We start from the raw sequence: 24,701 nt of genomic DNA on the forward strand, positions 1-24,701 counted from the left end.
GGCTTGTCTCTCAGCCCCTCACCCCGCAGGCCCCTCACCCCTGCCAGCTTGTCTCTCAGCCCCTCACCCCACAGGCCCCTCACCCCTGCCGGCTTGTCTCTCAGAGGAGCATCTATAGAAGTGAACTAACTCCCCCTCTTCTCACCTCCCTCCTTCCTTTCCTTCCTTGACAACGTTTCTCCCTTCGTAACATGTGCTGGTTTTTCGGAAAAATGCGTATCAATACCTTCGTGTGCCAGGTACTGGGTGAAATACTGCGTAATGGATTACCTCATTCATGTTCAGAACAACCCTGTCTGGTAGTCACGTTCATTAGCCCACTGTCCAAGTCAGGAGACAGGTTTTAAGGGTTCGATAATTCACAGAAGCACCCAGTGGCAGAGCCGGGGACATAGTCCCCCCGCAGACTCTGAGCTTTTGGGCTTTACCCCGCACACCCCAGAACAAAGTCACCGGTGAGCCCACAGGTAACCCGTATTACTAACTCAGAGCAGATCTCTTCGCATGTCTGATGTTAGATTATCGTCGAATGAAAAGGAAATAATACAGTGGCTTCTGTTCGCAGACCGCTGCTTTTCACTTGGCATTCTGTTTTCTGTCTTCCCCGGGTCTCTGGCTCTTTGCCCGCAACGTGGGTTTGGAGGGTGAGCGGTATTCCGTCACGGGCGCGGCCCACTGTTTATTCCCCCGATCGGTGTCCGATTTCAGGAACTGTGCCGCAGTGTAAATATTTGCACATCATCTCTGTGAACCTCATTCTGAGCAGCCGCGGGGGCTGAGGTGACAGGTCTGGAGAGTAAATGCGCCGGCTGCGGCAAGACCCCGTCCCAGGTGAGCCCTGTCTCCAGCGAGGCGAAGCCGCAGACCCCGCCGTGACGCCCAGCGCCTCTGGTCCTGCTGTCTTCTCGAGCTGCTATAACCACTATCAAGGCACTCACTAAACTATTGTTTGGGTCCTATACAGTTACAGTGTTACTTCACCTTTATTAGTTATTTCACATCTTGCTACATATGTTGCACCTGCCCTTTAAGGGGAACCATAATTTGTTTCCTTCATAATCTGGCAAGATCGTGTGTCTCTGCACATCCTCAAGCCCTCTTCCCAGGAGAGCCAACAACAGTCCGCAAAGCCCCATGGGCAGGGCAGTCTTCTCAGCCTCTTGTTGAGAAGGAAAGCACACAATGCCCTTGCCTGGTTGGGTTAATTAGCCTCATGGCCTGGAGGAAGGACTTGGAACATCTTGGCAAACCACGCACGCTCTTCTAGGTAGGATGAGTCCTTACCCCGCCCTCCAACTGGGCAAGTGACAGTGTGAAAGAGAACGTACAAAATAGTGTTCCTAGATCTGATTTCCACAGGAGCTTAAAGAACAGAAATGCACACCAAAGTAGTTCAAATTGCCCTTCAAATGCCATTTTACTGTCTTCTATCCAAAGAAAGGTACCATGTAAATTTCTATAGAAATTAGCATTTCTATAGCATTTTATATTTTCGAAATGCTTGTACCATCATTTACTAATTAACATAACATTTGAGAACCATCATCCAGCTTAAATATAGGGAAATTCTTCTTAATACAGTTCTTTAAAAATGAGAAAGTCATCCCCTTGCCCCCACTTCCAAATCTTTGTCATGTCAGACGAAATTGTTCAGCCTCTTCTCAATCTTCTTTTTTTTTTTAAAGATTTTATTTATTTATTTGACAGAGATAGAGACAGCCAGCGAGAGAGGGAACACAAGCAGGGGGAATGGGAGAGGAAGAAGCAGGCTCATAGCAGAGGAGCCTGATGTGGGGCTCGATCCCATAATGCCGGGATCACGCCCTGAGCCCAAGGCAGACGCTTAACCGCTGTGCCACCCAGGCGCCCCATCTTCTCAATCTTCTGATTTTGCATTTAGCAACTTACCACAATGCCTCGTCTCTTCCACAGAAAAAAAGAGTGAGAAACCCAAGACTTCATCTGAAATCTGGACAATCCAAAAGGGGGGCTAGGTGACGATTCCCACAGCTAAAGCCTGGCTTATCCAACAGTTTATCCAACAATCATTGACTTACTGCCTACATGGGCATCGAGTTTCCATCTTGCCCTCACTGGTGCTGACATCTAGCAGCAGAAATGGGCCTGGCAGTGTGGTGCATGCCCTGGGAGCTGACAGGAGCGGACACGACTCAGACCGGAGGCCTATGGGGTAGGCCTTTGGAGAAACCCTGATGGAGGTTTTGGAATGTCTTTTCTAAGCTGTCATTTGAATTCCAGATTGTCTTTTTAACCAAGATGTCTCTCACCTGAGCTATTATTTATTTAATTATATTTAAATAAAATTTAATTGTCATTATTTTTTAGCTGTGCCCTAAGCATTTAATAGCCACAAAATAACGGGTCTAACGTGCTACTTATTTTATTCCAACACATCTTAAAAGAATACATTTTGAAAAGCCAGGAAGACCTAAGCTCATCTACCACACCATCGATGGCATAGGAGCCCGGTTGGAACGCATTATTAGGGGTGATGGCAGCCACCAAGGAAAGCCAAGGCAAGGAAAGCAGGGGAAATTCGCTAAGTTTTAGGAGCAGCATTCTGTTACCTTGACTACATTTGACTGAGGTGACTCTACAGTCTTGGCAGTCTACACAAACCCAAACCCAAGCCTGTCAATGCCTCGCGTTTAAGAAATTAAACCTAAGGGCAACCAAACACAGACAAGTGAAGTAGGCTTTAAGCTACAGCCAGTCAAATCATTTCCCTTCCTTGCTTTCGCTCCCTCTCTGTACAAGGCTTGGCTCCTGTCTGCAGAGTGCTGCTAACCCCTTCCGGGTTTCTCCTCCTGATTCAAAACGATTTTTGCTCACCTAAAATCCTGAAATATATAATACGCCTCAGTTTACCTTGTAACAATTCTGTGTGGAGAAGAGTCGACAGGAAGACTGGAGGCAGGGGGGGCCGTTAGCATGTCTTCAGCGATCTTTCCAGAGGGAAAGGACAGGCCTAAGCTACGTGGTGGTGGCAGACGGGAAAAAGGGACCCGTTTCCAGAGACGCTGAGATTGTGTAGCTGTGAGAACCACCATCCAGTTTGGTTCTAGAGGTTAGGGAAAGGGAGGAGTTGAGGATAACCCTAGGATTCCTTTCAGGACCCGTGGAAGGATGGTCCTGCCATTTTCTGAGACAGGACACAAAGGAAGAAGAACACTGAGGGAAGGGGGGGCAGCAGTTTAATCTTGGATGAGTCGCTTCTGAAGTATTTCGAGAATATCCACGTGGAAACACTAAGTTTGATGTTGACTGTTGTGAGCCCGGCGCTCAGAAGCCACCACGTGTGGACCGTCAGCATTTGGGTGATTAATGGGGCCGCAGGCTCGAGGGCAATCAGCACGGGAGGGGTGTGGAGAGTGGGAAGGGAGAGGAAAAGGAGGAGAGGAGAGGAGAGGAAACTGTAAGGAGCAGACAGAGTCCTGAAAATCAGCAGAGGAGACTGGGGAGGAAGAGCCAGGGACAGCAGGGAAGTGCAGGGTGAATGGGGCCATGAAAATCAAGGGACCACACTGTTCCAAGGAAAAGCGAAGTGTGGTCCCGGTGTTCAGAACTGCAGCACGGCCATGCGGTAGAAGGTCTGCGTGTCTCCAGTGAGTTCAGCATCAAGGGGGTTTCCATGGAGCAGGGGCAGAAGCCAGACTGTGGCTGGAGAGCTGCATGGAGGAGGGGACGAGAAACAGACAGAATGTACAAAGGAACACGGAGGAAAGGGGAGGAGGGAGGAGGGCAGCAGGCAGAATGGGATCTGGGGTGGATGGACTGGGTTCTTTTTCCTTTTTGCCCAGTTGACGTGAGCATGTTTCTATAAGGCAGAGTGTAACTACAGGAAAGAGGTCGTTGGGGACCTGAAGGCAACTGTGAATATTTGCAACCTGCTGTGGGTGAGGGGAGAGAAAATGAGCAGAATCACCACGGCATGGGAAAAGGTGGTTCAAAAAAGAAAAGGAGAAAACACAATGGAGAAGAAGAAGGGCACAGAAATTCTAGGAAATTGTGTAAGTTCGTGCTGAGCAGCGTGCAGGAAACAACAGAAAGAGCTTTGCAGCTTAACTCGCATGAGCTTTTACGGTGGTTTCAAAAGCCGGTAGAATTAGGAGACTGAACTTGAGAGCAGACCAAAGCCCCAGGAGTAGGAGATCTCACTCACTAAGGCATACAGGGACTCCTTCCTCCGTGGAAGCTTCCAGGTCAAAGCCAGGGGGTAGCAGACCGACGAGGAAAGCCAGATCACAGTCTCCTTCAGAGCACGCATGTGTGAAGCCCCACACAGCCTCACAGGTACCCCCAAACAGGAAACAGTTGCTCAAAATGACAGTCACAGGGTTCCCAGGAATCACGAGGCTCTCAGGAATATTTTAATTTATTCCTTTATTTATAGGTATGCCTGTATTCCTCTTAAAGGACACCCTTTCCAAATTCTAGTATCACTAGGATAGAAAAGCATAAAGTCATCACTAGATTGAACAGACAAAATTCTCCTTACTTCTATAATGTCACACGGCTGAATATGCATATAATTTCCCCTAAAAATGCCATGCCTGCCAAAGTTCTTATGTATTAAGGATAAAAATAAAGCCTCTAGCCCCAGATCCTACATTTTAGAGCAAATGGATGACACACTATATTATATGTGCCAGATGAACCCCTCTGAAAGTTTAAACACCCTGAATTGCAACCTAATCCGGGTGGATCCTCGAAGAGTGACGGAAAATACAGATGGAGTGTCATTGGTGTTGCCAGCTAGAAAATTCCTATCACACACTGAAGCCAGCTTGAGTTACTGCAAAACCATAAAGGCAAATGAACCAGCTGCAATCCCAAAGATGTCTGTACTGTGTTCAGAACCAGGCCTTCCTTTCGCTGAAAAATCACAGGGCTGGGTGTGGGCTTTAGGGGCAGAAACAGATCAAACACAAAAATAACGCACCTGGCTAAACGTGGAGGTCACTTCCTAACAGTTTATTATGAGTTAGGTACCTGCACCAGTTCCTTTTTATACATTACCTAATCGGATTCTCGTACCCCGCAAAGGGTTATTATTATCGTCTCCATTTTACTGAAGAAGATCCTGGGGGTCAGAGTTACTCGCCCGCACTTGCACCCCACAGTAAATGACAGGTCCAGAATTTTAGCACAAGTCGACAGGACAGCAGGGTATGAGCTCCTAAATGCTGTCCTTATTACTATGCTAATGATCATTAAAGTATAATGTGTCTGAAAAAGCTCCTGCCTTACTGCCAAATTATTTGGTATTCTGTAAAGCGAGGGAGGAGACAGAAATCCTTGCAATGAATAGAGGAGAACAAAGGTGCCAGGCTTCATGCGCTGGAGCATGAGCCTAAGAGGCAGCCACTCTGAGAAGGTGTGAAAACAGAGCAGAGCCTGATGGAAAGCATGCCCGGGGGGCAGCCAGGTCACCTTGACTTCTCTCCGGGCCACTCCCAGAGCAGGCTGCTGCCCAAAGGAGGACCCTACGCTCCTGAGAGTCACCAGGACAGTCCTTCACTTGGAAAACAAAAGACCTTATCTTCAATAATGGCAACCTCTCAAACGGTGGGGAGAAAAGCCAGAATAATATAAAGTTTACTCTGGGGAGATTCCTAAAATACACATATCACCCTATGTTAACACATATAACCACACCAACTCGTGGAACTAGATTTGGGGAAAATTATAAATCTGGGAGACCAAGTAAAAAAGTCTGGACAAACATAAAATTCCCAAATTATGCCTCACTCATCTGGAACAAGCAGTTCAAAACAGTCACCTTGTACAATTTCCAGCTTGGAAATCGGGGCACCTGTGTTCAATTTAAAATTTACACAAGCCCCGGGGCGCCTGGGTGGCGCAGTCATTAGGCGGCTGCCTTCGGCTCAGGGCGTGATCCCGGCGTTATGGGATCGAGCCCCACATCAGGCTCCTCCGCTGGGAGCCTGCTTCTTCCTCTCCCACTCCCCTGCTTGTGCCCCTCTCTCGCTGGCTGTCTCTCTCTGTCAAAATAAATAAATAAAATCTTTTAAATAAAAAAAAAATTTACACAAGCCCTTATTCTCAGATTTAGGAATATGTATATTCCCATTAGGTTCTGTCCAGCCTAATCGATGAGGTGAGAATAATAATACAGATTACTAATGTGAATGAGTACAGCTTTCTTGAATTCAAATACGCAACAGTGAGGATCACACATTAGAATCTGACGACTGAACACAGCATTCCCTCCTCCTGTTTTTAATAAAGTGGCCAAAATAAATGTAATAATTAAAAAACAGAGTATTATCAAAAGAATGAAACCGAACCCCTATCCTAGCTTACATCACTCGAAAATTAGCTCAAATGGATTAAAGACTTAAATGTAAGACCTGTGACCATAAAACTCCAGGGAGATAACACAGGGAAGAAAAGCTCCTTGACGTTGGTCTAGGCAATGATATTTTGGATATGACACCAAAAACCCGGGCAACAAAAGCAAAAGTGATCAAGTGGGGCTACATCAAACTAAAGAGCTCCCTGCAGCAAAGGAAAGAATTGACGAAATGAAGAGGCAAGCTACAGAATGGCAGAAAATATTTGCAAGCCATCTAGCGGGGAAGGGGCTAGGATCTAAGCAAACATAAAGAGCTTATACAGCTCAACTGCCAAAACCAACCCAATTAAAAAAAGGACAAAGACCTGAATAGACATTTTTCCTAAGAAGACATACAAATGGCCAACAGGCATACACGGAAAAGGTTCTTAACCTCACTAATTATCAGGGGAATGCACGTCAAAACCCCAGGAGATATCACCAAACACCTGTTAGAATGGCTTTCATCAACAAGACAAGAAAGAACAAGTCTGACACAGATGTGAAGATCAAGGAACCGTTTTGCACTCTTGTAAACTGGTGCAGCCCCCACCGAAAACACCATGGAGATCCCTAAAAACAAACAAACAAACAAACAAACAAACAAACAAACAAACAGAACTACCCTATGATCCAGCCAATCCCGCTTCTGGATATATACCCAAAGAAACAAAATGAGTATCTCAGAGACATAGGACACCCATGTTCCTTGCAGGATTATGACACTGGTGGAGATACGGAAACTATGAGTCCGTCAATAGCTAAATAAAGACGTGGTGTGTACGTACACACACACACACACACACACACACACACACACACACACACACACACACACATCCTTAGCCTCCACAAAGGAAATCCTGGTATTTGCAACGAAATGGATGAATCTAGAGGGCGCTATTCTAAGGGAAATAAGCCAAAGACAAAACTCCTCTGTTATCTCACTTACATGTGGGATCAAAAAAAAGTTTAAAAGTCAGAAGGTAAAGGCCTTTGGTCATAAAAGGAACAAATCCGGGGATCCAATGTACAGCGTGGTGACTACAGTTACTAGTGTATTGTACACTTGAGATTTACCACGAGAGTAGGTCTTAAGTGTTCTCATCACAAAAAGGAAAAGTAAAGGTAACTGTGAGGTGATGGGGGTGTTAACTAACCTGACTGTGGTAATCATGTCACGGCGTACGGGCATCCAATCATCACGTTGTGCACTTCAACTATATACAATTACATGTGTCAATTACAGCTCAATAAAGCTGGAGGGGAAAAAGAAACAATTTTGCTGACAAATAGAAGTCATTGCCTATTTTCTTCTCTATAGGTCAAGCTCTGCATTAGGAAGAACTTATGAACACACTGATGGGTGTTAAGAAACAGGTTCTAGCTGCACAATATTTAAAAGGTGGAGACTTCATTACTCTAAGTTCAGGAAATTTCTCTATAGGTAGCATTCACAGCACTAGGAAAATAGTTAGGATTACCCAAAAGGAGCTCTATCAGCTATTATACTAGTCTGTGGTAATCTTTTTTCCTACTATTTTGAGCAGATAATTCAAAATTAAAATCAGGCATTAAGGGAATAGAATGTTTAATATCAAAGTTATTTGCTACCCTTCTGATTTGAAACCACCTCTACATTTTACGTACTTACAAATCTGAAATGGAAGTATTTTCTCGTGGTTAGAACCATATTTTCTTTTACAATAAATATTTTGGAGTTTTATGACTAGTTACAGTAGTAAAACTTACCCCAAATCTGAACACTTTTTGAAAAGCGTAAATGATACGTTTAATATGTGTAACTGCTTATTTTCATTTCTTATTCTAAAAGAGGTTATTAAACAACCACACAGAAATAAAATATAATTGATGTTCTATTAAAAAAGGGAGTCGTTGTTACAAGTGAAAGGGCTTTACTCTTATTTGAAATATTAAAATTCTGACTTAAAGGAATAAGACTTAGTCACAAGGAAATGCCAACCACATATTTACTCTTTGTTCAGTGCTTTGTGGATGGGAACCAGCACTCATTAGGATCTGCTGCTCTCGTCTGTTCACTAGCGTGGGTGAGGCTCTGGCTACTTAGTTCACTTGATTGGCATACTGTAGTAGCGAGGGACCACCGGGGTCAGCTTTACTCCAACCACAGACTCTGTTTGAGCCAGTCACCCAGCAAACGTATGACAAATTCACAAAAGGAGCATGTGAGAGCAGGGGAAGGGCTGGGGGACAACACAGAGGTCAAGAGTCCACTCGAAGGACACGCTTTGTTTTGCCTTCACAAAGAGTAACAGAAATGAAACAATGTGGATAAAACAATTGAGAAACTTAGAACTTTAATTTTTAAATCTCATAGAAGATTTGAAGATCTGTCTAGCCATCCATCCATCCATCCATCCATCCATCCATCCAACCATCCATCCATCCATCCATGTTTTCATCTGTCTGTTTGACTATGTATCTAAAGAAACCAAAGAGGAAAGAAATTCCTGGCACATTAATGCTATGGCTAAGATCTGAAAATCTGTCTACCTGTCTACCAATCCACTACCAATCCATCCACCCACCCATGTATCTAGAGAAGCCAGAGGAGAAAGAAATTCTAGACACCTTCAGGCTCTTGCTAAACAAAATACAACTCCAAAAAATAGTTCTGTTACCAGCTCCTGGAAGACGTCACAAGCTTCCAGAGGCAGCATGGTCTAAGTTCGAGGTTTGCTCTCCGGTAGGTCTGCATGCGCACGAACGAAGCGATCGAGGACAAGGCGGGTTTGATTCTCAGACTGAGAGCTTGAAACACCAGCTGAGCCGGGACCGGGCTAACAGGCCTGAGCCTCCAGTAAGCTGCACCGTCGGAAGCCAGGGGCCCACTCGGAAGTCCCCCAAGCTCTAGGACGAATTTCATTCTGTTGCACAGCGAGGCTGATCACCAGAGATGAGGAAAGTCCAAGCGGCACCCAGTGACGGAGTTCAACCTACCAGTTATGAGTGTTTTAGATTGCTCTCCTTTTCAAAACCGAGCTCTTAGGATGACCTCTTCTGTTTTCACTGCGGGTGCAATTTCATCATGCTCTATACCTGGGGATAGGGTTTCTGCGTTGTCTACCCAGGAGGCTGCCTCTTCTCCAGCTGATTTTGGGCTTCTGGTTTCATTATGCTGTTTCCTATAGAGCTTTCATATAAAAATCTGGTTTGCATAACCTCTTTTCCCATTTAAGGTAATAGAGCAGGGTTTTTCCCTTGTTCGTTCGTTCGTTCGGACAGGAACACTTCCTATCACTGAATGCACTTCACCATCAAGACTTCTGGTAAAAAACATCCCGGTGTTTCTGAAGTACAGTGGAGCCTGAATTCTCTGAATTTCTGTTCAGAGGACGGCTGCTGCCCCAGAGAGAGGCCCTGTGACAGGAGGCATGGTCTAGAAGTCACCTCCTTCAGGGCAGTATTAGGAGTGATCGGTTTTAAGTTAATTTAAGTATTAAAGCTAAGGGTTTCTAAGTTGGATTTTGAAATTTATTGCTGAATTTTAAATTAACCCTCATTACCATATGTCATTGGTTCTAAAACCTGCAGTTTGGGGGCACTGGGTGGCTCAGTCGGTGAAGCATCTGCCTTCTGCTCAGGTCAGGATCCCAGGGTCCTGGGATCGAGCCCCGAGTGGGGCTCCCTGCTCAGCGGGCAGTCTGCCTCTCCTTCTGCTGCTCCCCCTGCTCGTGCTCTCTCTGCCAAATAAATAAATAAAACCTTTAAAAAAATAAACAATAAAACCTGCAGTTTTTACATTTTAACGACTCTGCCGTTGGGATGCATCTTACAATTGCTTAGGGGGGTGGCAGTTATAACTGAGCTGTCCCTTCAAGTCTGGACTGTTATTCCTGGGGGTGTGACCAGCTTCCTGCAGTTTCTCAATATTCAGTCAACAAACCATTTCAGGGCTCTTTGAGGAAGGATCGGGAGTCCTGATTACTGTCAGAATATCTTCCTTCGACATTTTCTGGTAAGTGTGCTCAGAGAAAACGGAAGTCTGCTCAGAGAAAAGAGACAATAGTAGACCGCCTGCTTCTGAAGTCAGAGCGCCATCCATGTCGTGATGGTGCAGAGACCGTGCCGGGTGGAAAACACAGGCATCCGTGACTCAGACGCAAAAAGTGATTCAGAAAAATTGGACTCTGCGTAGATGTTTCAAGAATTCCTTGATCATTTCATTTCACTCATGGCAATCTATCTAGCAAACTGTGAACTCTCTGAAGTCAGCGGAAGGCTCAGGCCTTTGTCAGTTTTCTAGCTTTAAAGCCCACCTTTCGGGCACCTGTCAGATGTTCAAGGAATGGTTGTTGAATGAATAATGAATGCACAATGGAGGAAAAGAAGATGGTAAGAGCAACTGTGGAAAAGAAAGGAAGTCTGAAGGCGATGCCATGAGTAAGGCTTAAAATGGACATTGAGGGATGAATGAGAGCTCGCAAACCGACAGAGGAGAGAGGGTGTTTGAAGTACAAGGAAAAGTGTGTGTTAGGAAACAGAGCCCTGGCTGTGTTTGGGAAATCGCAACTCTCATTCATGCATCTGGAAAGCCAACAACAGAAATTGGTACGAATAGGACTGAAAAGGACATTCAGATCCTGAATTGTTTCACGTGTTTTCTTTTTTTTTAATTGTGTGGACTTTATTTCTAGATCACTGACTTTAATCCTTTCTGACTTTTACCTCATGAGTCGTTCTATTAAAGAGCTATACCGTCCAACAGTGCACGAGTAAAAGCCTGGTTTTTCCCAAAAGGAAATTTATATTTTCTAGCGTAACATTATGTTAGTCTTAATTTTTGGTAGGCTACTGAGCAAATACTTTTGTCGTATTATAGAAAGCACACTGAATTGCTATGGTTTTGAAAGACAAATAAAAAAGAAATTCTTACTTATAAATTTCACTGTAGCAGTAATACAGCATAAGGATTAAAAACGCAGGGGCGCCTGGGTGGCTCAGTCATTGGGCGGCTGCCTTGGGCTCAGGGTGTGATCCCGGGGTCCTGGGATCGAACCCCACATCAGGCTCCTCCACTGGGAGCCTGCTTCTTCCTCTCCCACTCCCCCTGCTTGTGTTCCCTCCTCCCCCCACTGGATGTCTGTCTCTCTGTCAAATAAATAAATAAAATCTTTAAAAAAAAAGGATTAAAAACACAGCAGGTAGGGAAACGGACAGGCAGAGCGGAGAGGATTTTTAGGGCCGTGAAAATACCCTGTATGACGTTATAATGAGAGATCTATGTCACCTCAACGTGACCAAAGCTGGAGACTGAGTGACACCAAGAGTGAATCCCAGGGTAAACTGTGGCCTGCGGGCGATGACAAAGTGTCGATTCAGGCTCACCCTTGGTAACTCGCGTCCCCTCTGGGGAGTGATGCTGATGATGGGGGAGGCTGTGCATGGGTCGGGGCGGGGGTACCTGGGAAATCTCCATCCCTTCCTCCCAATGTTGCTGTAAACCTTGAAAGGGCTCCAAAACATAAGGCCATAGAAAACAGACGGTACGAGAGAGAAATAATATTTTGCTTATGACTAAGAGACACGGCCAGAAACAAACACCGTGTGAATAGCACAAACAGCACTGCTGTGGTATTACCAGCCTGCAGTCAGGTGACAGGTGGGACTTCCAAGGCTCCGGCTGGGAGACAAGAACAGGGGATGGCGCGGTCACCCCCAGCCACGGTGGGCCCCACGTGCAGGCGGGTGTGGAGGAAGAAGCAGGACTTGGCGACAGTCCTGAAGCGCATCAGCTCGACCGTGCGGCCTGACGCAGCCAGAAGCCATTTCCCACACACCGCCCGTTCAGGTTGGAGCTCACTGCTTTCAGACTAGTCCTCCAGCCGAGACAACGGACAGCTGACAAAATCCACGCACAAAACCCGTGAAGGCATCCGAAGGCCTCCAGATTTAGAAAGCAAGTTTAATTCTAGGAAAAACAATTTATGGGGCGCTTTTCCACACGTCAGACAGAGTGTCATCTCTGATGTGGAAGCGCACAGGAGCAGCCGGGCGGGTGGGAACCCAGGTCAAGCGGCTGTGGCTGGAAGGGAGGAGAGGAAGAGCACCAGCTAAGCCAACGTGCCACATTTCGGATGCTCGCGGGGACGCCTGGAGAAGGTCAGTCAGTGGCATAGATGTTTGAACTGACAGACAGCCTTGTCTAAAATGAAATCCCTCCCTGGGCCCGTGGACTCCTTGAGCATAGGGATTCAAAAGCATCCCACCTCTGGGCCACAGCGTGAGGCTTTGTGGGGGGTGACCTTTCTGACATCAGAGTCCTGTGAGTGGGGGAGAGGACAGGCCCCAGGGGGGGCAGCAGGAGTGACAGAAATCAGCCAGGATCCCCCTGCCTCCAGGAAGGGCTCTGAGGCCCGCCTGGCCTGCCTTGCCCTTGCAGGCCCCACACCTGCACGAACTCCTCACCACTCTGGGGAAGCCTCAGTCACCCCTTCTCACCATGCATGTGACCAGCTCCTACGGCCAGCGACTTTTCACAGACGAAGTTGCTCATGGCTCGTGGACTATTTCTGGCCAGACCTTCCTCGAACTTTACGGGAAGACCAGGATCTCTCCATAAAAAAATTAAAAGATAACCCTAAAGAGAGGTATTCCAACCCAGATTTAAAATGATTTCATAAAAATTAAATAAGATGGTTTCATAACAAACATTTCTAAAATGCACTGTTATTATTTAATATGTCTCTGACAGAGGATAAGAGACCTACAGTCGCTGTGATGAATACAGGTGGTGACGTATACTTGCGCAGAACGGAAGCCAGACGGGCCTAGCAGAGGCACACAGGGGACGGCGACGAGGGATCAGGGTCCTGTTTATCGCTCTCCCATTGTAAAGGGACATTATTTGTCCTGTTTTGATGAGAACTCCTACCACACACTCACAGAGCCTAAGTTGTAGTAACAGACAACATTTACCGGGAAATTCGAACACTTCCCTCTTCGTGAGAAGCAGTGGCTACAATGAAACTTTGATTCATAGCTCGCTCTGGAACCGTATGCAAGGACTCTACCCACAGACTCATTTATAGCGAATGAATGTCTCGAGGGCCAAACAGTCAGCAGCACCTGACACACCCCTCAGGCCTGCATAGTTGGGTGTTTTCTGGTTGTTATAATTGAAGTATAGTTGTCATACAATATTCTATCAGTTCCAGGTGAAAGAAGAGGTTGGGGTGCGTGCGTATATGCGGGGTGTGTGTGTGTGTGTGTGTGTGTATGGAAGTAGACACCGTGGGAGATTTATCAGCAAATACAGGCACCCAGAGTGAGCCAAAAGTATCCCATTCCTAAAAACGTGTCAGCTCAAGGATTTTCAGAGTGGGAACCCAATCTCACATTTTCTAAACAGGAAAAGTAAGGATACGTTTCTAATTCGCGTTAATCCACAGAACTACGTATTTTCTAGTGTTTCAGAAACAATACCCTCTGCTCAGGCCGCACGGTGAGCTGCTCAGGCCTGACAGTAGCTCCTGCGTTTCCTTGACTTTCCCACGCGTGAAAAATACCACGCCTGTGCCCGACCATGCGTACGTCTTCTGTATATTCAGGTCTTTCCATAGGCTTTGTTGCTGCCAACTTTTCTCCTGCAGAAGGAGAGACTACTTGTGCTCTTTGCTTCCTAGCCTGGCACATTTTTCAGAAGGGTTTTCACTTCATCATCTGGGGAAGACAACCAGCACCACTGCCCCCCCATGTTTACACAGCACAGACGTGAGACACAATGCCGCTCACCGGGGCCAACGCCTGGTCTTCTCCTGGGGACACGGAGCAGCCCGTGCACTTCCACTGGCACGCCTGGCATTTCCGCGCAGAGGCTTACAGCGCCCATAGTAAATGCAGGGCCGACATTCTGATAAATCCGTGAAAAGTATTTGAATGGGACAGTTGTATTAGTGAAGACACAGCAAAGTAAAGAAAGTTATTGCCTAAGGATTCCTGGTCCCTGTGGGATTTTGAGACAAATTGCAAAGTGGCCTATGAATGACCTTCTCTGGAATTAGGCCGGGTTTCATAGACGCCTACATCTGACTGTATTATTTTAAAGAAGATAGAGCAAGAGGAGGATTTCCATTCGAAGGGCAAGAGAAAAACAGAAATCCAGCGTTTGTTCGAATGAGAAGTGGCTCTGTACTTGCATCACTGCAGTGTTCAGAGAGGGAAAGAGTCTACATTCTAGTTAATTATCATGTCATGGCCGGGAGATTATTTTGCATAAACTAATATGCAACAGCACTATTTGAAACTTCCCCATAGTACTGACTCTCATTTAAGGGCTTTCATCAGGCTATTTTTCAAAGCAGAAATAAGAAGTGAACTTGGTGCGACGTGCCGACCACCAAGAAATCGCGTATTATTTTAGGCAGCATGAGGGATGTCCTCACAGACCCCCAGGGCTAGAGCAGCGCAGCGACCTTGGTCTTACCCTTTGATCGCAAGGCTTCTAATACCTTTGAGTCCGCGGTCACATCACTCACTAGCTTGATTTCGATATTTTGCGAAGTCAGTTGGAGCAACTTTTCGAAAAGACGTTGACCCTAGAAAAAAAAATTCAGAGACCAGGAAAGTCAGAAAACCTAAAGTATGCTATTTTAAATAGGTATAAATAAACTTATTAAAAATTAAAACTATTCATTCAAATTTTAAAAGGCAAGCACTTCAGCAGTTGATATTCATGGAAAATTCTTTCAGGAGAGTTGTTTAACCGGGGTAGTAGCACGAACGCAGATTACATCATGTTTTCTCCAGTGCGGTGTGAGTCAACAATTATTGCGATCCCGGTTCAACGCTACAGGGCAAACCTACCCTTCTTGTACTGTTCCATGAATTCTGACGTTATCTACATGTGAAGAGGCAGCAGAGAATGGTACACAGTTGTGTTCGGGCCCAAAGAGACCCGGATTCCAGCTGGTTTTCCAATTTACAAGCTGTGTCTCTTCTCACTGATCTCCAGCCTCTTCCTCAGTAGAACGTAGATAAAATCAGTATTTACTTTAAAAGGTTTTTTTTGGTGAGAATTAAAGAAGTTAGTAGAAGGTAAATATCCTGTCAGTGGAAGCTCTGATGGGGAAAGCCATGGCGACTTCTCAGGGATTTGCCTGAATTTACCTTCTGGCTTAAAATCCGTTTTACAGAGTTCAGCTAACGTTCCGCCTAGCAATCTGTCATCACCAGCACAACCCAAAAACGACCGAAATAAAAACACAAAATAAAACATAAAAGTTTTGCTTACGTAAGATTTTCACACGCATGACATTTTTATAGGAAGTTTCGGTCTCCGGGCGACTCTACGGAGAGGCAGGTCCTCAGCAATTCCACCGTCTCCGGCGAGTGGACCGCAGCCCCATCCCGCTAATTTCCCCTCGTGCGTGTTCATAGACTCCCTCTCCTTGTCCTAAGAAGAACTGCTCTGCTTTTATTGATTTTTCAGACCTTTGTGATTCAGCCTCTAACTCAAGCGCCTTCCGGGGTCAGACAGGCAATACGGCTTTGGTCTCAATGGCCCCCAAGGGGCAAAGCCTCGTCCTGCCTCGGTCAGAGTGGACCGTGAATAATGATCCGGTACAAAGGCTGGAGGAGAGCAGGGAGGACGTGGACGTGGCGTGTGATTCCTACAGCTCAGCCTCAGGAAACAGAGAAGCCAAAGAGCAAAGCCTAAGACTTTGGAGGGTAAGGAGGCCGAGCCGGCCGGGCAGGGCTGGGGCCGGGTAGCAGGGGGAGCGTCCCGCGTGACCCAGCCCTGCTCCCGCCTGGAGCTGGCCCGGCACAGCCAAAGCCCCGTCATCCCGGGGTACCGGAGGGCGGAGTGGGAGCTGCACCCCACGGCAGGCACGGGAGCTGCCTTTCCTTTAACTAAGTGTGGAAATCGAGGGCGCCCTGAGCGGGGCTCGTGAGCCACTCTGCACCCAGAGCCCGGAGAGTTTCCTGCAGGACAGGGAGGGCCGCGCAGCCAGGGGCTCGGACACAGGCTGAGGGGGACCTCCCGCTGGCGGGGCTGTGGTTCTCCTGCGGGGCTATCCCCAACGCGACCTTCCTCGCCAGCTCTGCTGCCCCACCGACTTGCGTACTATAATGTCGTCACACACCCCTGGAGGCTTGGCGAGGTCTGCACGGCCCAGATTTCTGGAGCCCAGCCTTGTGGTCATCACACGGTCACACAAATTGTTCGTAGTCTCCCCTTCACACAGAGAAGAGAACTGTGAGACCCCCACTGGTAATCGGCTGGTATTTTTACACAAATGCATTTTTTTCTTTTGTTCTTAATGATATCTCACACCAATAACACATAAGAGATCTTCTAACCTGTCTGTATTTCCGGCTCTGTGCCTTAAATTGAGTCCTACTATGTTGTGTTTGAGATTTAAAATGAAGACCAGAACTCTCAAACATGGATGAAAATAGAAACTCCCAAATTCACAGATACTGGCAGACTGTCGTTAAATAAAGCTCATTTTTCCTGTTAGTATGTGCTGATGACTTACACCAAGGATTCTTAAAACTGTTAATTATAGTGCTTACTGTAATGAACGTGGGCCTGGGGGGGACTTCTCCCCTGTTTTCAGTATCTTCCCTTCCTATCAACACATTTTTTGCTAGGACATTCAGAATGTAGTAACAGAGGTAGGAAACACCCACTGAATGCCGAGATCGCAGAAAGGGCTAACTGCTCTCCGAGTTCAATCCTCTCACTGAGCTTTCGTGAAGGAAGACAAAAACCTCTTGGCTTTTAAACCTCAGAAACTCTCGAACAACACGGGTTTGAACTGCACGGGTCCACTTATATACAGATTTTTTCAATAAATACAGTATAGTCCTGTAAATGTATCTTCTTATCCTTATGATTTTCTTAATAACATTTTTTCTTAGCTTACTTTAATGTACATACGAAATATGTTAGTTGGCTATTTCTGTTATCAGGCCCTGGTCAACAGGAGGCTATTAGTATCAAGTTTTGGGAGAATCAAAAGTTATACACAGATTTTTGACTGTGCAGTGGGTTGGTGCCCCATTAACCCCCATGTTCAAGGGTCAACTAATTTAAAAACTTGCCCTTCCTGGTGAAAAACATTAAGCAACATTCCCAACTTATATAAATCATCTTGAAGACAGTCAGTGGCTGAGACGTGTTGAGCAGCTTAAGCCAATTAAGCCCTGGCAGCCTGCCTAGGGGCTGGAGTTTGAAGTACTGGGGGGAATAGTTAGCCTCTTAATACTGCCCCTCCTGCACCTAAAAGGAAGAAGCCACTAATAACCTGATGAAGTCAAATATCGATGCGTTTAAGGGGCCCAACAAGAGAGAAGATGCTTGAACACAATGGGCACTTCTCGAGGCTACTTGAGAAGACAGAGCTGAGAGCTCAAACACAATGTAAGTACTCAAGGACACACAAGTAAGGCTGGGACTAACACTCTATGATTTTAGAGCTAAATTAGAAGAATAATTAAAGTACAGTTTGGCCACTGTTTCAGACCAAATTAGTGGTCTGAAGATCTAACAGAAGAAATATTTCAAAGCACACACGCGCGCGCACACACGCGAGGACATAAGGGTGATAAGAAAAGGGTGATAGATAAATCGAGGATATACAACACTTGCCTAATAGATGTGCTGGAAGGAAACAAGAGGCAGAAAGAACAAGCTTTCAAATAACGGAAGAGAAACTGTCCCACTTGAGGAAAGCACTGGACTCTTGGTTTCAGCTCAAGTCATGATCTAGGGTCATGAGATCGAGCCCCACCTTGAGCTCTGCACTCAGTGGGGAGACTGCTTGAGATTCTCTCTCTTCCTCCCTCTCACTGGCTCTCTCTCTCTCTCTCAAATGAATACATAAATCTTTAAAAAACAAAACAGGGCACCTGGGTGGCTCAGTTGGTTAAGCATCTGCCTTTGGCTGAGGTCATGATCCCAGGGTCTTGGGATGGAAACCTGCATTTGGCTCCCTGCTCAGTGGGGAGTCTGCTTCTCCCTCTCCCTCTGCCCCCCCAGCTCATGCTCTCCCTCTCTCTCCAATAAAATCTTTAAAAACAAAAACAAAAAACATACCAATACTTTCAAGGAAATCTATGCCAGTACAGGTAACACAGTCTTAGAGTAGGGAGAACTTTAACCCAGCTATGGGAGGCCAAACAATGGCCTCCCAAAATGTCAGGTCCTAATCTGGAACCTGTAAATTTTATCTTATTTGGAACTAGGATCTTTGCAGTTATGATTAAATTAAAGATCTCAAGAGGAGATTATCCCGGATTATTTGAGAGCGCCATAGGCGCAATCAATGTACTTGTAGGAGAGGCAGAGGGGACTGGACACACACAAAGGGAGGGGCCGTATGAAGACAGAGCAGAGGTATTTGAGGATGCCAGCCGTGAAGACTGGAGTGACACAGCAGCCAGTAACACAAGGGGACATGGCAGCTGCCACACACTGGAAGGGGTGAGACGTGTGTTCCCCCAGTAGGGCCGGCTGCAGGAGTCTCTGGAAAGAGCACGGCTGGACACCTAGATCTCAGCCCAGGGAAACGGATTACAGACTTCTAACCTCCAGAACTGGGAGAGAATAAATTTCTGCTGTTCTAAGCCACCCGTCAGTGGTACTTCGTGGCAGTGGCCACGAAACGAATACCCAAGCTAGCCATGTAGAAACAACAAAAGACGTACAGAGTTACAAAAGATAAAAAAATTACATTGCAAAAGATACCACAAACTAGATGAAACACAGTAAAATTTCTGGAATACATATCTGCTGTGCAGATGAGAAGGGAAGGGGTAGTAGCCGTACTCTACAAAAATATATTAAAAATTAATAAGAAAAGGCCAAAAGCCCAATCAAAACTGGACAAAGTGGGGCTGGCGGACACGAAGCAATGCAGAGAGCTCTCTCTGTACTCAGGAGACTGGAAACAATTTCTGAGTGGCAACCTTTACTCCTGTCCGCGATCTGGGGAAAGGGTGCTCTGACACTGCCGCCCTCCGCTCAGGAATCCCACACCTAGAACGCACCCCAAAGTAACGTAAGCACCAAAATGTGTGTGTGTGTGTGTGTGTGACTCTGTGTCTTCGGTATGCTGCTGCCCCACTTAGCACACACATGTACACACATGTACACACGTCTATACGTGCACAGAAGGAAAGTTTAAATCGAAGTTTCGAAGGGCTGATGAAAGATATTAAGCAACTGATGTTGCAGTCACGAGAAAACAAGACTGGGATTTATTTTAAGCCATGATGTCCTTTTACAGCAATATACGTGCCTTGATTTTTTAAATTTGTGATTTAAGAGACAAAACCACATATGCATGGATCCCCTCTGGACTCAATTTCCTAGTTTACTTACTTAACCCAGTAGTTCAATTATTTACAAGATGACTTCTTATTTACTTACTATATTTACCAAAATTTTCAGTACTGCATTTGCTGACATTTTTTTCCATTTAGAAAACTTACTGAAATTTTATTTACTTACTATACTTACTGAAATACAGGGATATAAACAAAGACATATTACTTACTCGTATATTTGGCAGCATCAACTCTTGTTCTCAAATAAAAGGATGCCCGGAACAGAAAGAAGGGTCTTTTAAGCAATTTCATTTGACACGTTTACTGGGTGCTTGCTAAGTGCCAGGGACCCTCGTAAGTGCTGGAGATAAATGATAAGTGATTCAATACAGCCCAGCGTGTCAGACGCCAGGGGGAGGTCAGTATAATAATCCAGCTTAAGCACACAGGGAAATCCCCCAAAGGAAGGGAGGAAAGAAAAAAATGTTCCAGGCAGAGAGACCTGTGGCCCGAGAGCTAAGGAGGTGGCTCTTGTAAGTCTGGACAGAACTTGGACCCAGTCTGGAAAGCTCTGTGGATCTCTAAGGCTTTTACATAGGGAGGAACATGATTGAATTTCTGTTTGAAAAGAAACTTCTGGGGCTCCTGGGTGGCTCAGTCAGGTAAGCTTCTGACTCTCGGTTTCGGCTCAGGCTGTGATCTCAGCGTTGTGAGATCAGGCCTCACACCGGGCGTGGAGCCTGCTGGAAGAGGCCCTTCCTCTGCCCAACCCCCAACTCATGCGCGTGCTCTCTTTAAAATAAATAATCATTAAAATAATTTAAAAAATAAAAGAAAACTCTGACTACAAATTGCAGAAGGACTGGTACAGGGCAGGGCTGGAGGCTGAACGAGCAATCAGGTTGGCGTGCAGTCCGGTGGGAGGTAACATGGCCTGGGACAGTCGCGTGTCAGTGGCCATCAGAAAAATGGGAAGAGTTTGGGCATTGATGAGACAGCACAGTGATGAGCTCCATGGCCAGGCCTGGGCTCGAGCCGGGAAAGGGGGCTAGAGGGAGGCCCCAGCAGCTCTCCGGACACATCCGTGGGACATGGAATTCCTCATCCAAAGCGAGAAGACGGTGGTCTACGCGTGAGTTCACAAGCATCCTGAGGTCAGGGATCAGTCACAGCTTGGGGAGGTCAGGCAGTGCCATACGTCCAGGAACGTAGTGGAGAACAGCAGCCTTGTGGGCAATGAGCAACAAGGATCACCCGCCTGACACCAGCGAGGAGGGTCTGCTATGCCAGCGTGCAGGCCTCCGGTACACTCATTAATCCAGGTTCCGTCCCATTAAGGGGCTTAATTATTCTGAACAGTTACTCATCAAAACCTGGCCTAATGATGGTTATGACAATTATGCGCCCTGTGGGTAGGAACACAGCCGCCCCTGTTGGGCAGATAGATGAAGAGTGCCCGTAACAAGCCAGGAGATAGCAAGGAATTCATATCAGGAGCAGCCGGTTTGTAAGAAGGACCTGGGCAGCTGGATTCCTACGGTAGCTGGAAAGTAGCTTTGGGGTGGCTCCCGTCTCCCCTCCAGCTGCAAGGGGCAGGTGGACAACGTCACCTTGGTGGCGTGGTCAGCCGCGTCTGGAAGCGTGTGGCCAGCACAGCTCGTCAGCATCCTCTGGTGCAAAAGGCAGATGTGATGGGCAAGGGAGGGACACACGACCTCTGCCGACACTCCGGCTCCTTCACAGTCACTGCTCTGAGGGGGCCACGGGCCCCACATTGCATGGGGCAGAACTCCTTTAGGTCCTGACTCCTGATGACCACAGCTCCCCCTGTATGTAACCACGAGGGTGCCCTACATGGTCCCTGAAAATCCCACAGTCTTAAGGAAGCAGCTCAGCCTCCTTAGCCCTCTGCCCCCACCTCTGAGAACTGATCCCGAGTTAATGAGCAAAAAGAAAATGTTTTGCACAAAGATATTTCCTGCAGCAGAATTTATTCAGAAAAATAAAAGTTAAAAAACAGGTTAAACGTTCAATAATAAAGAGTTACATCAGTTTAATCTGGCGCATCTATTATACTGGATATTACACAGCCAATTTAAAATAACATACAAAATGTTAAAATAATGAAAAGGTGCTTATGGTATAATGTTAAATTCAAAATTAAGAAATAAATTTCTTTGTATAATATGAGCATAGGTACGTCCTTGTACATAAAAATAGCAAACTTGAAAAAAAGCTTTGTTGATGGTTACATGGATGATTGTGTGTTTCTAATCATTTCTCTGTAGATTCCAAATTTTCTACAGTGAGAAGATATTACTATTATAATGAAAAAAAAATCCAACTTATGCTTTAAAAGAAAATTGCAAACACATAAATTGGCCAAAGGGAAATAGGAAGTGTAGCAAGAAGGTCCAGAGAGAAAACACTCAAGCATTTAGGTGAGCAAAACTAAGATGAGACAGCTTTAAAGAAAAATCATTATTTAATCCAAATAATTGGGAAGAGTATCTTTGGGTTCATGATTTATTCATGCCTATATGATTGGAATTAAAAAGAATCAAAGAGGTTAAACTCTTGCTAATCATAGTGCTTACGAGTTTATATCAGAATGATGATTTCCCTTGGAAATATACTGGAAAGCAAGCACGGGCATAATTAGGATCGCTCAACAGATGGGGGAATAGAAGCACGGTGAAGCAGCAGGAATTTACCACGGAAGAACAGCACTGAGGGAGAACCAGAAGCCACAGGAGCCAGAGAGCTCGCCGAGCCACTGAGAGCCAAGGAGAGCCTTCCCAGCCTGCTAACCCCTGTCCTCTTGCTGCCCTACCTCTCTGCATTCCGGTCATCCATCTCTCCACCTCCTCCACTCCACCCTGAGTCCCAGCGTGGGTAGGGACCGTTGCTTATTTGATTTTGCATCCTCAGCAAACAGCACAGTACCTTGCTAAATATTTTGCAACAAAGCCACATGCAAAATCATTCCGTGGCCGCATTTCCAAAGCAAGAATGCTAATTTGTGAGTGTCGGAGTGTGGATCTGTGGAACAGGAAGAGATGCTATTTTGCAAGAAGGAGACACCCTTTCCTTCAGGTTCTGCTATTTTCATGCTGACACTGCACACCAGGAGCTTGACTGAAATAATATTCAGCCTAGAGATGTGAGGGCGGAAGAGAAATGTACGCTTCAAATCCCAAAGCAATCGCTGGGCTCCCTTCTCTTCTTAGCACCTGCTAGACAATAAAGCCACAGTAATAAACATGACCACATGCCCTAGAGGCCAGGAAGGTGTGGAATATTCCAGTAGAAGTTGCCACCTTTTTATATCATCACCGAGAGAACAAGTGGGACACACGGGGTTAAACTGAAACAGGGAAAATTGGGTCCACAGACCAGATGGGACGGGACCAGAGTGGTCCGGCCGGGAAATCTGCAAAACTCAAACACTTTATCAGACTGCGGTGGTTTTAAGCAGTGACACTCAATCCTGGCAGCCAAGTCATATTTATTTATCTATCTATCTATCTATTTATTTATTTATAAATTTTTTTTATATTATGTTAGTCACCATACAGTACATCCCTGGTTTCTGATGTAAAGTTCGATGATTCTTTAGTTGCGTATAACACCCAGTGCACCATGCAATATGTGCCCTCCTTACTACCCATCACCAGTCTATCCCAATCCCCCACCCCCTCCCCTCCGAAGCCCTCAGTTTGTTTCTCAGAGCCAAGTCATCTTTATAAAACGTATCAAATCCTGAGCCCCTCTCCAGGTACTCTAACTTCAGTATTCCAGGGTAGCCTGGACCTTAGTATATTCTAGAAGCTCCCCTGGTGATTCTGACATGTAGTCACAGTTGAAAACCACCCTCCTGGGAGCAGAGGGTGAGAATCCACCTGAAAATACACACCTTTCTCTTTCTTCTTCCTTCACCTAAACCCTGAAAAAACCGTGAATTAGTATCCTGAACCTCCTTGAACAGGAGTTAAGAACTTGACAAGCAGCTCAAAGTTATTCCTGCTCTCAGGTTACATAGAAAGCAAGTGTCCACTAGGTAAATTTGAAACTCACTGTCCGGCACCAGAAAAACAAAAATAAAAATGAAAACAGCAACTCACTTTTATGAGCTCTGTTATCTGTTGGTTTACAAGCACATCTAAATCAGATTTACGAAGCCATCAAAGGAGACTGGCATTGTTATACCCGTTTTATAGATGAGTTAATCAAGGATCGACGGGTTATGACCTTTGCCCAATGTGGCCACAACCACTAAACGACAGGTCGTGTAGACCCCGTGATTGTCCCGCTGGAGTCTGGGCCTCCTGAAGAATGCTGCGGGTGTGCCTTTTCCACTAGCCAAACTCTCAGAACCGAAAATAAACAAAGGCACAAATTCTAAACTGAGCCAACTGACAGAGCATTAGTATGCATCCTAATTTTGCTTTCATTAATTTACATGTTTTATTTTTCCCTATACCCCTGTAAAAAAACAAAAAACTAAAAACAAAACCAGACAACAGGAAGCTGGCCATCATATAGTAAAAATGCATGCAAGCCCCCAGATCTACATCAAAACAAAGGGTGAAATGTGTGTTTTTCAGGTTGTAACACAAGATTCCCTTTTCTCCGGCAGCCTCCTGCGAACCTACCAATTACAATGCACCAAACTCTTAATTGCCACAGGCTCAAAGAGTTTAAATTGCTTAAAGAATAAAGAATCCAGTCTCCACCAACCATGCTCATCCTTTCAGGCAAAATGAAAAGCAGGAACTGTTGTGATTTTATTTTTTCCTAGACTGCAAAAAAAATTCAGAAAAAAAGAGAGAGAGAGAGAAAGAGAAAGAAAGAAGAAAGAAAAGAAAGAAAGAAAAAAAAAGAAAGAAAGAAAGAAAGAAAAAAAAATTCTAATTAAATATTATGACGAGACTGCAAAATTACTGGGTACTTTTCTCAGATGTTTACATGGGAACGACACTGGCAAAACAGGATTTTCCTGGTT

General features: G+C 45.7%; 1 protein-coding gene across 7 annotated transcripts in view; it reads right to left on the reverse strand.

The window, feature by feature from the left end:
- Window positions 1-24,701, reverse strand: part of PLD5 (phospholipase D family member 5) — a 421,522-nt gene that overhangs the window by 183,133 nt on the left and 213,688 nt on the right. For 4 of the 7 annotated variants that reach the window (XM_040636060.1, XM_040636059.1, XM_040636062.1 and 1 more), the window contains one exon: window positions 14,847-14,958. In XM_040636060.1, coding sequence (XP_040491994.1) covers window positions 14,847-14,958 — 112 coding nt within the window. Of the gene's footprint in view, window positions 1-14,846; window positions 14,959-22,529; window positions 23,258-24,701 lie in introns of those variants that run through there. The other 3 variants (XM_008694757.2, XM_008694750.2, XM_040636063.1) reach the window with 3 other exon arrangements.

Source organism: Ursus maritimus, unplaced genomic scaffold (genome assembly GCF_017311325.1).
Source record: "Ursus maritimus isolate PB19 unplaced genomic scaffold, ASM1731132v1 scaffold_2, whole genome shotgun sequence".
NCBI lineage: Eukaryota > Metazoa > Chordata > Mammalia > Carnivora > Ursidae > Ursus > Ursus maritimus.